General features: G+C 41.1%; 1 protein-coding gene across 1 annotated transcript in view; it reads left to right on the top strand.

The window, feature by feature from the left end:
* The window catches only part of LOC309565583 (receptor-type tyrosine-protein phosphatase beta-like), a 285,362-nt gene extending 275,691 nt beyond the window's left edge, over positions 1–9,671 (top strand). Inside the window, exons 38-43 of the mRNA XM_082270537.1 lie at positions 427–500; positions 593–727; positions 2,177–2,296; positions 3,218–3,381; positions 7,218–7,353; positions 9,192–9,671. Of these exons, the coding sequence (XP_082126663.1) occupies positions 427–500; positions 593–727; positions 2,177–2,296; positions 3,218–3,381; positions 7,218–7,353; positions 9,192–9,380 (818 nt within the window). The 3' untranslated portion in view covers positions 9,381–9,671. The remainder of the gene's footprint in view (positions 1–426; positions 501–592; positions 728–2,176; positions 2,297–3,217; positions 3,382–7,217; positions 7,354–9,191) is intronic.
* The last annotated feature ends 4,820 nt before the right edge of the window (positions 9,672–14,491 follow it).

Genomic DNA, 14,491 nt, shown 5'->3' with positions numbered 1-14,491 from the left:
GAAAGTGCAGAATTTACACAGGATCTCTCAGCTGTGAAAAAGCAAGAGGCAGGGAGATGAACTTGGGCTCTGTGAGGAGAGCTCTGAGCCCTGATTGGAGGGAAGGGACAGACCCCCCTTCACACAGCACACAGAAACAGAGCTGAGGTTGTCAATCACAAGCTGTGTGCTGGAGCTCCCTCCTTTTTTCTCGTGGTGTCAGGAAAACTTGTCAGAAGTAACTCATGCAGATAGCAGAGGAAGGAGGCAGCAGACAGAAATGACACTTAGCGCTCTGGATTAAGACAAGTACACACTATAGAGGGATATGCTTTGTTCAAATTTCATGTCTGAAGTTTACAACTTCTTTAATGATACGCCAGGCTAAACTCTATAATGTTTTGGCTTTGTAGACATTATCTTGTATCTTCTTTTTCCCCATGTTAGATGATACTTCCCGCGTTACACTTTCCACTAATGGAAATTCCTCGGATGATTACATCAACGCAAACTTCATCCCGGTAAGTAGATTAGTAACTAACAGAGGAGGTTTGACAGGGTTGGAGAATTACTTTTGCTGGGCCGATCACTACTAGTCTGTTTGCTTTTCCAGGGCTTCATCATGAAGAAAGAGTTCATCGCAGCGCAAGGTCCGCTCCCCAGAACCTTGAACGATTTCTGGCGCATGGTTTGGGAGAAAGATGTCCGAGCCATTGCTATGCTGACGAGATGTGTTGAAATTGGCAAGGTACAAAACAAGCATTAAAAAAAGCAAAAAAAAAAAAAGCGAAAAGTGGGGTGAAGACCAAAAATGTGAGCAGCTGTAATGGTGAGATTTATATTCTGATCATGCGGCAGGTGTCCCTAACAAAATGAAATCAAGATAAAATTAGATGTAGCGCTACCCCCCACAGGAGGTAATTTGGGCCTGTTCTATAAATATTCAGGCTGCCTGTTCTGCTCTCCCTTCCTCTATACTCCCTAGAAGTGTCTAGAAGATGGGGAAGTAGCAGAACAGCAGCCTGTGAGACAATAAACAACCCTAAGTAATCAATCCTTGCTCCACTGTTACAGAGGAGCCAACTACATTTACCTAGCAGCCTACTCTGAACTAGGAGGGTGCAACATCGAATTACAGGTGTCCCTAAAAACAAAATCAAGATGAAATTAGATGTAGCGCTACCCTCACAGGAGGTAATTCTGGCCTATTTCGGGGGGTTCTTTTAGGTTTTATATTAGATATTCTCCTCTGTTTTTCGCAGGATCAATTACTCACTCAGTCCCAGAATGGTTGGGCTTCCTCCCACCAACTCTCTTCTGACTCTGCTCAGTTACAGGACACAGCTCTCTTTGGTAGCCCCCCCAGCAAAGCCTAGCTGGGACCTCGATCTCTTCAAAGACATTTCTGGCTTCCTCTCTGTCTCACTCTGAAAAGGGGCCTCCTTCTGAAGGACTAAGCCCAGGAACCTTTCCCCCTGGCTGCAAGGTCTCAGAATATGTATGGGCCTTCCCCTGCACCTTCTGGCCACACCTTCCCAGGGATTGGCTGGAGTTCTATAAATATTCAGGCTGCTGGTTCTGCTCTCCCTCCCACTATACTCCCTAGAAGTGTCTAGAAGATGGGGAAATAGCAGAACATCAGCCTCTGAGACACTAAACAACCCTAAGTAATCAATCAACCCTTGCTCCACTGTTGCAGAGGAGCTAACTACATTTACCTAGCAGCCTACTCTGAACTACGAGGGTGCTACATCCAATTACAACCTTTGTGCTTTTTTTAAATCGAATGAGAAAAGGCTAAATTCACTGTTGGGTTTCTCTTGCTGTCCCCATCAGGGAGAATAAGGACAGGAAGTGAATGAAAACAACAAAAGGGTTAGAGCCCCTCTCCTGATTTTATTTTGGGGAGGTTTCCCTTTACTTCCAGTCCTAGCCAGGCCACTAATAGGGAAGAACTACTAACACTTCCATGCCCGGCCAGGTTTGGCTGGGAACCAGGATGAGACTGATTGGTTATGTTTAGTCTGATTTGACCTCAAAAGAAATCTCTTGAGTGGGGCCAAATATGACAGAGGTTTTAACACTTTCCTAGTCTGATCCAAAACTTTACAAAACTATTTTCGAATGTGAATACCCTTTAATTATTCTCTATTGTTTGTTATCATTGGGATGGTAATTGTGTGTTCATGCTTTCCAGGTAAAATGTGAGGAATATTGGCCATCGCGGAGCTCCAGGAATTTTGGAAACTTGTCAGTGGTCTCTACCAATGAAACTGTTCTTCCAGACTGGACCATCAGGGACTTCTTAGTAACTAATGTGAGTTAATTGGAAAATTAGAGCTGATTTTAGTGCAAAGGATTCTGGTCTCAGTGGGTGAGAAGTAGGAGGTGGCAGTGGAGTTCATTCAGATAGTTCACAAAAACATGAGTTTGTTAAACATCTGAGTAAAAGAAATGTACAAAAATAACACATTTAACAAAAAAAAACTTTCTGTATTAGTCATCGATGTATCTGGAATGGACTTAGCATCCCTGTCTAAGGGATATGTAAACCCTAACAATGATTACTTATTTTCTCCCTTATGGTCAGTTAAAAAGGGACTTCACCCACTGCCCCAATCCCTTACATTTTTTGCTGGGTTGTTCTTTATTCAGATGGTTACCTGCTGGTATTTCTGGAAGACAACCCCCTAAGACATACTCTGGCTCTGCCTACTGATAATGGCCCTGACCCCATCAATTCAACAAGGGGGCCCAGTCAGTTGATAAGCAAAAGGAGAGGCAATGGGGGCAGCATTTACTGGAACTTATCACCTGTAACTCCCCCCTGTAGCAGCTGAAAGCTAGCTTGTCCTCCTTTTCACTAGCTTTCAGCTGCTGCAGGGGTGAGCTACAAGGGATCACTTCCAATAATTGCTGTCCCCGCTGCTCTCCTCTCCATTTATGTTGTGTTTGTGTCCGCTAATAAATGATTTTAGTGCACTTTGATTTTTAGCGAACATATAATTTTGATATTTTCAGGGGTTGGGGCCCTGTCATTCTGGCAGTACGGAGCCCCATGATTTCTAACAGCGGCCCTGACAACTGAAAAAATTGCATAGAAAAAATAAAATAGATTACAGGGATGTGTATGGATTATTCTAGAAGAATGAGGATATTGTTTGGTGTCACTTTAATTGGGGAACTGGGTCAAAGGTTTAACTGCCACCATCTCACCATTATCTTCTCCTTGTTTCAGGCACAAACGAAGCAAAGCAAGAAGGTGCGTCACTTCCATTTCACTGCCTGGCCGGATCACGGTGTTCCCAAAGCAACTAACGACCTGATACAGTTTAGGAATTTAATTCGGGACTACACCTCTGGCAACAGCTCGCCGAGCTCACCTATACTGGTTCACTGCAGGTATGTGCTAGATCAGGGGTGTCAAACTCAAATGTATTGCAGGCCACGGGCCCCATCAGCATTATAGTTGTCCTCAAAGGGCCGGTTGTATCTGTAAGACTATATACATTTATTCAGGGCTTTTTTGTTTTTCAGAGAATAGGTGCAAAAATTAAACCATGCCCCCCCCCCCACTGAACTGCATGCTACAGTGGGTGTGTCCAAATTGCAATAGCAGCGGGGGGATCTTAAATGGGGAATAAATTCCAGGATTGCGTTATGTGCAGAGTTCAGGAGTGTGTTATGTACAGAGTGCAGCGTTCAGGAGTATGTTATGTACAGAGTGCAGAGTTCAGGAGTGCGTTATATACAGAGTGCAGAGTTCAGGAGTGCATTATGTGCACAGTGCAGAGTTCAGGAGTGTGTTATGTACAGAGTGCAGAGTTCAGGAGTGCGTTATGTACAGAGTGCAGAGTTCAGGAGTGCGTTATGTGCAGAGTGCAGAGTTCAAGGGTGCGTTATGTACAGAGTGCAAAGTTCAGGAGTGTGTTATGTACAGAGTGCAGAGTTCAGGAGTGTGTTATGTAAAGAGTGCACAGTTCAGGAGTGCGTTATGTGCAGAGTGCAGAGTTCATGAGTGCGTTATGTGCAGAGAGCAGCATTCAGGAGTGCGTTATGTACAGAGTGCAGAGTCCAGGAGTGCGTTGAGTGCAGAGTTCAGGAGTATGTTATGTACAGAGTGCAGAGTTCAGGAGTATGTTATGTACAGAGTGCAGAGTTCAGGAGTACGTTATGTACAGAGTGCAGAGTTCAGGAGTATGTTATGTACAGAGTGCAGAGTTCAGGAGTGAGTTATGTACAGAATGCAGCATTCAGGAGTGCGTTATGTACAGAGTGCAGAGTTCAGGAGTACGTTATGTTCAGAGTGCAGAGCTCAGGAGTGAGTTATGTACAGAGTGCAGCGTGTAGGAGTACGTTATGTACAGAGTGAAGAGTTCAGGAGTGCGTTATGTGCAGAGTGCAAAGTTCAGGAGCGCATTATGTACAGAGTGCAGCATTCAAGAGCACGTTATGTACAGAGTACAGAGTTCAGGAGTGCGTTATGTGCAGAGTGCAGCATTCAGGAGTGTGTTATGTGCAGAGTGCAGAGTTCAGGAGTGCGTTATGTACAGAGTGCAGAGTTCAGGAGTGCGTTATGTACAGAGTGCAGAGTTCAGGAGTATGTTATGTACAGAGTGCAGAGTTCAGGAGTGAGTTATGTACAGAATGCAGCATTCAGGAGTGCGTTATGTACAGAGTGCAGAGTTCAGGAGTACGTTATGTTCAGAGTGCAGAGCTCAGGAGTATGTTATGTACAGAGTGCAGCGTGTAGGAGTACGTTATGTACAGAGTGCAGAGTTCAGGGGTGCATTATGTACAGAGTTCAGAGGTGCACTACTTACAGAGTGCAGAGTTTAGGGGTGCACTATGTACAGAGTGCAGAGTTTTGGGGTGCGCTACATACAGAGTGCATGGTTAAAAGGTCTGCTATGCACAGTGTGCAGAGTTCAGCCACTTCCTCCAAAAAAAAAAGTCCTGGGTGTAAGAGCCACATGTAATGGGCTGGTGGGCTGGATTCAGCCTGCAGGCCTTGTGTTTGACATGTGTGCTAGACAGTCACCTGTTCCAGGATTGCTTAGCAAGCCAATGCACACTAAGGATGTGAATGTGGGGAGCCGTAGGTATTGTTTAGAACCTTCTATCCATTAAGAATGTATCCTGACGTGCTTATATGGGTTGCTGTATACTGTTCTTTGCCTAAAAAACTTTAGACTTGTTATCTTCAGCTGGGATAGCCCTTATTGTACTAACACTGCAATATTGTTAGCCATCCACCCAACCAAAACTTCCTGAGTCATGCGTGGAGACCCCGTTCCTTTCTCAGATTAGTACATATAATGTGTCTCTGTGTATGAACACAAGGCTGTCCTTTTTCAGGATTCCATTTCCTTTCATTATCACCACGGTTCATTAGAAGAACAGATCTTCAAATAAAACACAAACTATTCCACGTATGCCCATCTTTCTCTTAGCTGTGTTTTCCTTTTCTTACCCCTCTCCATCTTTCTCCTCTTTTCTCTGTCTTCCCTCCTCTTCCCACCTATGCTCTCTCTCCCCTTGATATCTCCCCCCATTCTCAGCTTCAATCTGTCACCCATCCCACCATCCCCCCTTTATCTTCCTCTTCCCACTCTCTCTTTATCTGCTCCTCTCTCTGTTCCCCGTTGTATCCTTCTTTCCCCCCGCCATCTCTCCCTCTTTTTTCCTTCTCTCATTTCTTTCTTCCTAATTTCCTCAGCCCCCTCTGTCACATTCCCCATCTTTCTGTTTCTCCCCCTTGCCTCTTTCTCCTCCCCTTTGTCTCTCACTTTCTTTCCCTTCACTCTCAGGCAGAGTAGGCACCGGTCCATGGGCCCAAAGCCTTTTAAGGTCCCTGCAACAACGGATGAAAATAATATTGATTTGATCTTGAAAGAAAATGACTATGAACTTTCTTAAGGCTACGTTCACATGTGGGCGCAGCGAATTACGGACAGAATCACTGCGATTCTGCCCGCGATCCGGAAATTATTGCAAATCGCGGGACGCCTGTGCGATGCCCATGATTTGCAATTGTACCGCCTGCCGAATCGTGGTAACATTGCACAAACAAAATCGCAGGACGCATGATGCCCAAGAAGCTCTTGTACCTTTTTTGTGCACTGTGCGGGTCATGCCACTGGCACCCTGACAACCAGTGACATCACTGGTTGATAAGGAGAATGACGGTTTCTTGCACAGCCTCCTTATTTACTCCTCCTCATCCCTTCTCCATCAGCACTGGGGTCACATGAGCAGATAGAAGAAGAGAAACTGAGGGGGAAGAGAAACCCTAGAATACTAGTCCGTATCAGTTTGCATGTTGGATGGCCCATGTGTATGGATGTTGCTGCGTTATGTAAAACTATTAGTTTAGGTGTTTTGTTTACATTTTAGAATGGGGTGCCTCGAGATTGTGCAGAATTGTTAAGGGTGCTACAACTGAAAAAAGGTTGGGAAACATTGGTGTAGATGGAGGAACCTGGTAGTCTTTCCATTCAGCATTCAGGATAAATGAAATAAAAAAGCAATCAATTTATGGCCAGCTTTACTAGTCTTCCCCTCCCCCCTCTATTTTCCATCTTTCTTTCTGTTTTATCTCTATATATTTCTCCTTTTTTTTTCTCTCCTCTTTCAAATGCTTCAAAGAAGTTCCGACATCTCTCTGATTTTCCTGATCTGTATGCGTATGAGTGATTCAGAAAGCATCAAAGCCAGAGACAGCCAGGCAGCTATCATTTTCAAAAGGAAGCAATAGTACTATATGTGACTTGGTACAATTCTCCATCAAATTTATGGGGTCTATTTATATAAAAAACGATGGTACAAATACCTTATGGATGATTGTCGTAATGTGTAATATTTTTATTTCCTATGATCATCATCTCCATCTAGTGGCCATAATGTGGTTATTTTCTAAATGAGACATTTCAGGAAAATACCACAATATGACCACTAGATGGAACTGACATTCGTAGGGGAAAAAAAACATATTATACACATTACAATAATTATTCGTGATAGTTTGAGGTTTTTGCACAGCTTTTTTATGAGACTCCTATGGGTGTGGGGTCAGTATACACAAAAATATATATAAGAGAAGCCTGGGAATATTATTTATGGAAGAGATGTGTCGTTTTTGGTGTTTCTTGATCTCTAGCAAAAAAATTTCCCTTGTTTCGTATTATTATGATTATTTTGTGACTGATTGATGTTAACGCATATTCGATCTTTCTCAGTGCTGGTGTCGGCAGGACGGGAACTCTGATTGCCTTGGATCGAATCATCAAGCAAATCGAAGCTGACAATAAAGTGGATGTTTACGGTGTGGTTTATGATCTTCGAATGCACCGAGACCTGATGGTGCAAACAGAGGTGAGATAAAATGGAGGACTCCTTAGGAGGGGATGAAGAAGCTTGGAATATTCTGTTACAAAGGGGAAGCTTCTAACTTCAGTTTGTTCAGTTAAACTTTGACAATAAAACCTGATTGGTTTCTATGCAGAAGTGAGCCTAATTTTGCACTCTCTTTAGTAAATAAACCCCAATTTGTCCTTGGCTAGAACTTTTTTTTTTTGTGGTGATGGGCTAAACCAGTGATGGGGAACCTTGGCACCCCAGATGTTTTGGAACAACATTTCCCATGATGCTCATGCACTCTGCAGTGTAGTTGAGCATCATGGGAAATGTAGTTCCAAAACATCTGGGGTGCCAAGGTTCGCCATCACTGGCCGCTAAACCCTCTGTTAGTTTTTTTATTGCTTTATTTTAAGTGCATTCTTAGAAACAAAACCTATAGGACATCTCCAATAAAGCAAGTCAAAATTGCAAAAGTAAAACAAATTACAAAAAATCTATATTAAAAATGTATAGCCATAGTCATTAGATTGCCAAATAAAGTTAAAAGTAATTAAAAAAAAAATGTTTAATTGTTTTTAACCACTTCTGGACCGGAAGATTTTCCCCCTTAATGACCAGGCCATATTTAGCGATTGGGCACTGCGTTATTTTAATGGACAATTGCGCGGCCGTGCAACACTGTACCCAAATAAAATTGATGTTCTTTTTTCCCACAAATAGAGCTTTCTTTTGGTGGTATTTGATCACCTGTGCGATTTTTATTTTTTGCACTATAAACTAAAAAAAGAGTGACAATTCTGAAAAAAAAAAACAATATTTTTCACATTCTGCTATATAACATTCCCAAAAGAAAAATGTAAACATCAACATTTTTTAACATTTTAGGCTAATTTGTTTTCTGCTACATATTTTTGGTAAAAAAAAAATCGCAATAAGCGTATTTTGATTGATTTGCGCAAAGGTTATCGCATCTACTAGCTACGGAAAAAATGTATGTCATTTTATTGTTTTTTTTTTTTTTTTTTACTAGTAATGGCGGAGATCTGCGATTTTTTGCGGGACTGCGACATTGCGGCGGACAGATCGGACCCCTAGCTGATATTTTTGACACTTTTGGGGGGACCAGTGACATTACTACAGTAATCAGTGTTACTCCAACCCCTTCCCTACCAGTGTCATTATTACAGTAACAGTGCATATTTATAGCACTGATTACTGTAGTAATGTCACTGGTACTCCCAAGTGTCAAAAATGTCAGTCAGGGGTCCGATCTGTCTGCCCCAATGTCGCAGTCCCGCAAAAAAAAAAATTGCAGATCGCCGCCATTACTAGTAAAAAAAAAACAATAAAAATGACAAAAATCTTTCCCGTAGTTAGTAAACGCAATAACTTTTGCGCAAACCAATCAAAATCGCTTATTGCGATTTTTTTTTACCAAACATATGTAGCAGAAAACAAATTGGCCTAAAATGTTAAAATATTTTGATTTTTACATTTTTTTTTGAGAATTTCATATAAAAAATATGAAAAATATTGTTATTTTTTCAAAATTGTGGCTCTTTTTTTGTTTATAGCGCAAAAAATAAAAATCGCACAGGTGATCAAACACCACCAAAAGAAAGCTCTGTTTGTGGGAAAAAAAGGACGTCAATTTTGTTTGGGTACAGCGTCGCACGACCGCGCAATTGTCCGTTAAATTCACGCAGTGCCGAATCTCAAAATAGGGCCTGGTCTTTGAGCAGCCAAATATTCCGGGGCTTAAGTGGTTAATACATACATTTTTGGGGATTTTTTTTTTTGATGGTGCATTGTTTCGTTTCACTTTAGTAACACTGTTTTTCTTTCCAATTCAGAGCCAGTATGTTTTCTTGAATCAGTGCGCTCTGGACTTTATAAATTCTCGAAAAGTCGAGGATCAGGACCCCATATACCAGAACAGTGAATCTATATACCAGAACGCTGACTCCATCTACCAAAACGCTGACTCCGTCTACCAAAACGCAACGTCCATCTATCCCAACGTCAACAGGACCGACCTATAGAAATGTTTAACTGGGAAACGACCTCTCTGACCGAGGAGGCGCGCTGCTGGTACCAATGAACTCGTCACTACAGGGAATCGCACTTTTTTATTTGTTTCCTGGAGGTTTATGTTATTTAATGAATGTGTATATATTGTTATTTTTCCTCTTCTTTTTTTGCAGATGTACTTTTTAAAATCTGCTGGGAAGATATGGTACATCTAAATTATAAAGATGAACAATTTGTTGTATACCACTATGTTGGGTGATTCTCTTTACTGCAAGGCATTCCTCCCCGTAAGACAAAATATATATATTTTTTTATCCTAAAATACAGTCAGAGTCCGTGATTTACATACACTCTCCTTCCTGGCACTTTTCTGATTTTTTTTTTTTAATGAAAAAATGTAATTAAAGGGCACCTCCCAGGACAGGCAGTATAGGAGTTGCTGTTGCTGTAATATTTGATGATGCTGGCTCCAGAAGTGCTAGCTAAAACTTTGCTTTCCAGCCCACTAAGTCTCTGATCTGAAAAAAAATATACTATCCAGATCTCGGATAGGGATGAGCGAAACCTGGAGTTCTTATTTTTGACCAAACTTTTAGCAAAATGCCTTGTTAATACAAACGGTATAAACAGTTAAGGTTGCTTTTAAGGGTTGTCATGTCCTTTAAAGTGGCTGTAAGCCCTTCCATATACCAGTGAAGTGATTGGCCTCAGGTAATACTCAGAGAATAAACAAATCCTTCTACATAAGTTGTACCTGTTTATCTGCAGTCTTCTCTTCTCCACAGCTGTTCAAAGTGCAGGATTTATACAGCTTGTCTGAGCTTTCAGAAAACTGATTACACACAGCAGAGCTCAGTGAGAAGATCTGAGAGCTGATTGGAGGGGAGAGACACACCCTCTTCACACAGCACACAGGAGCAGAGCTGAGGCTGTCAATCACAGGCTGTGTGCTAGAGATCCCTCCCCTCCCCTTTTGTTACCTCTTGGTGTCAGGAAAACTTGTCAGAAGTGACTCATGCTGATAGCAGAGGAATGAGGCAGTGGACACAAATTACATTCAGGGCTCTGATTTGAGACAAGGACGCACTATAAAGGGATATGCTTTATTCATATTTCATTTCTGAGGTTTACAACCACTTTATTGGCTCTTGAGGGTTACATAAACCTCTTTTAACCACTATTAAACTGTTCTCGTGCAAAAGAAATGGCCTCTTGTTATCAGGCGTCCGGCTCACTCTTCAGAGAGCATTTGACAGGCAATAAGGAGATGTTGTATCTGCTGTTTTAACACCCTAAATGCCGGACTACCCTGCTGCAACCATATACCAACAGTTGTGGGGTGGTTGCAGCAGGGTTCCATTCATTTGAATGAGTCACTTTGGGCGAGTGGTAGTGACCATTGAACATAATGCGCACACCCCTAGGTGCTGCTTTTCCAGCTAAAGGGGGAGCAGTTGAGGGGTGGTAAAAAGAGGGGTTTACCCCTCCCACTAGTGCAAAAGAGCCCTTATAAAATAATCTAAACTAAAAATAAATTTCTCCTAAGCAGATTGGCTACTTAATTGGGAAATGTAGAGTTTCCTCTAAATTTACCATTTTAGTGATATTTACTGGTGGGGGAATCGGTGGTTTTCCTTTATTTCCGCTCATCCCTAGTCTTTGATTTCACTGCCTACATACTTGCCCCAGGTGAGTAACTCACTAATGCCTCGTACACACGCAACGATTGTTGGCCGTGAATTTTCGGCCAAAGTCCGATCGGCCGACTTTCGGCTTGTTAGTATGATGCTTCTCACAACCGACTGCGACTTTTCAGCCGAACAAAATCTGGTGTGCATGCTATAAAATTTTTGTTGGCCGTCAACAGAACGACCGATTGTTCGTCAGTCAGTACAGATTTCGGCAGACAAAAATCTGATGAGCAAGACTGGGCATGCTCAGAGAAGAAAAAACACACGGAAAGTAAACCAGCACATGACATCACTTCTGAAGTTGGTTTTTGTTGGCCGAAAAAATTTGTGTGCAGTCTAGAGCACATTCCAACCAACACAACACTGGACAAAAGACGGCCGATCGGTCGGCCGATAATCGTTGCGTGTGTACGAGGCATAAGTAGTGTGTGGAGGTCAGGATGTAGCCGTGGAGCCGGCCCCTTCAAAAACAAATCAGCAAAAGCAGCTTCTATATCTCTATGTGACAGGTTACTGTTATAAACCTAATAATTTATTTGCAGTAAAAACATTCTAATATTCATAACTACATTTTTTTTTACCTGTCGTGCTTTTATGTAATATAAACTTGATTGAAATATATTGATCAAAAAAGGATGTAATAATTCATGTGTAAACTAATAAATATTCTGGGTAAAAAAAAAAAAACGATATTAAATCATATGACGCAAAGACCAATAATGTATGGTATCCCATGGCAACCAATCGTTAATCTTCTACTTCTAGCCAATTCGCAATACACTTTATTGGTCTTTGTTTAATATTGTTTAATGTAATTGTACATAATTAGATTTTTAAAAAAAGTTTATATTTTTGGAATCAAACTCTGCCAACTTTTTAGATTTTGTTACTGAGATGTATATTTAGTTTTACTGAAGTGCCATATTATTTTTTTGAAAGATGAGATATTATATATTTTTATGTCCGTGGAAGATCTTTCTCAGGATAATCATGCACTGAAATTATTTTAACTTATGCAACTAGGGAATATAGTTATAATGGCTGTGTGTGTGTGTGTGTATAGGCCAAAGCAATAGGAGTTGCACTTTTACAATTGTGCGAGATTGCAGAAATTTTGGCCTCACGTATGAATCACCTATAACAACCAGACTCTCATTCTAATCTGCACTACAGAACTTACATCTGGAATCTTTTTGGTTGTTATAGGCAACACAGTTCGATACTATATGATCAAAAGTTTTGAACACCTGACCATCACACCAACATGATATGGGCATTATGGACCCTCCTCCAATTTACTGAGTTCAGATTTTTCCAGAAGGGTACTGTTTAAGCTACAGCTTACAAAGACATTTTAGACAATTGTGCTCATCCAACCTTGTGGTAACAGTTTAAAAACTTCTGGACCGGAAAGTTTTACCCCCCTAATCAGTTCTGGACCGGAAGGATTTGCCCCCTTACTGACGAGGCCATGTTTTGCGATACGGCACTGCGTTAATTTTACTGACAATTGCGTGGTCGTGCAACGCTGCAACCAAATAAAATTGATTTTTTCTTTTTTTTTGGTGGTATTTGTTCACCTGTGCGATTTTTTTTTTTTTACGCTAAAAAACGAAAAAAGAGCGACAATTTTGGAAAAAAAAATATTTTTCACATTCTGCTATATGACATTCCCAAAATGTTTAACATTTGTGCGATTTTTATTTTTTGCACTATAAACAAAAAAAAGAGCGATAATTCTGAAAAAAAAAAAAAACAATATTTTCTACTTTCTGCTATAAAACATTCCCAATAAAAAAAATGTAAAATTCTAATTTTGTCATCATTTTAGACCAATTTGTATTCTGCTACATGTTTTTGGTAAAAAAAAATCCCAATAAGCGTATTTTGATTGGTTTGCGCAAATGATTTTGCATCTAAAAACTAGGGGAAAGATTTATTTTATTTCTATTTATTTTTTTACTAGTAATGGTGGCGATCTGCGATTTTTAGGGGAACTGTGACATTGCGGCGGACAGATCAGGCACCTAACTGACACTTTTGGGGGGACCGGTGACATTACTACAGTAATCAGTGCTAAAAATATGCACTGTTACTGTACTAATGACACTGGCAAGAAAGGGGCGATCAAAGGGTTTAAATGTGTCTCCAGGGGGTCAGCATGCCTGGTTCCAGTAGCAGATATAGCAAGTAGGGATCAAGCAGAAGTGTAGTCATTACACAAGCCAACGGTCGGTAACAAGTAGTCCCAGGTTGGGATCCATCAGAAGCATAGTCAAGCAACAAGCCAAAAGCCGGTAATGAGTTGTAGCAGAGATACAGACGGCAGCAGGAGTGACAACAGTGAGATATTGGATGGATAGTGCACAACAATCTTGAAAACAGGAAGTGCAAAGGCAGGGCTTAAGTAGAAAGTTTGTGGGAGGAGCAAAGAGTTCAAGGTTCAAAAGAAACAAGGCACAAGGCATGATTGTCCAAAGGATCAGACAGGGTGCTGTGCAGCATCTCAGGTGGCTCAGCAAGAACAGACATCACCAGACACAGCAGAGGTCAGACCCGGGTCTTGACAGACGCACTCCAAACTGTTCTGAAAAGCCTTCCCAGAAGAATGGAGGCCATCATTATCACAAAGTTAGGCTTACCCCATTATAATGTCCACAGTTTTGAAATAGGATGTCCAAGAAGTTCAGGTGTGGTGATCAGGTGTCCTCAAACATTGGGCCATGTAGTCTATAGAGCTCTTTTATGCATGGATGGTCTGTAGGATTCTTGCTACTCAGTATCATAGGGGGCTAAGGTGGCCAGTGAAAGGCCAAGATGATATCATCTGAGAATATTTTCTTCCCGACTGATTGAAGGTTGCTTTTAGCATATACTCTAATGCCTATCACTTGTGCTCTAGAGTGCCACATACTAGTTCACATGGGCTGAGTAGCAGACGTCATGTATTTTTGGGAACTCTATGTTGTTCTCCAATGAAGGAAAGACCTTAAACACCAGACTGGCAGCAGAAAAAAGAGGTTTTAATGGAAAAGCAGTGGAATTATTTTACTGGCTGGCTCGCCAATTCAACATATACAAAAATAGCACTTTATTAAAGGCAAGTGCCAAAACGTACAATATTTTGAATGCAAAGTTAGCCTTGGGGTAAATGCATGCTTGTAGAACTGTCATAAGGATGCCAGAGTATGTCAGCAATATATATTAAAGCACCACGTAAGCAAGGGAATTGATAGACTTTGAATGTAATTGACAAAGATGAATTCTTTTTGTACTGAGAATGTTGTTATTATTATTATAAACAACAATTGTGTTCTCTAAGATGACCAAAGTGAAAAACTGTTTTTAGTCTGTCAGATGCAATCAACAAACTTCAGACTGGACCAAATAAAATCCTCTATAATAAAATACTACAATGAACCCATAAAAGT

The sequence above is a fragment of the Pelophylax lessonae genome, assembly GCF_965119305.1.
Source record: "Pelophylax lessonae genome assembly, chromosome: 10".
NCBI classification, from domain to species: Eukaryota; Metazoa; Chordata; class Amphibia; order Anura; family Ranidae; genus Pelophylax; species Pelophylax lessonae.
The sequence above is the reverse complement of the archived record's forward strand: the minus strand, read 5'-3'. Positions and strand labels throughout refer to the sequence as shown.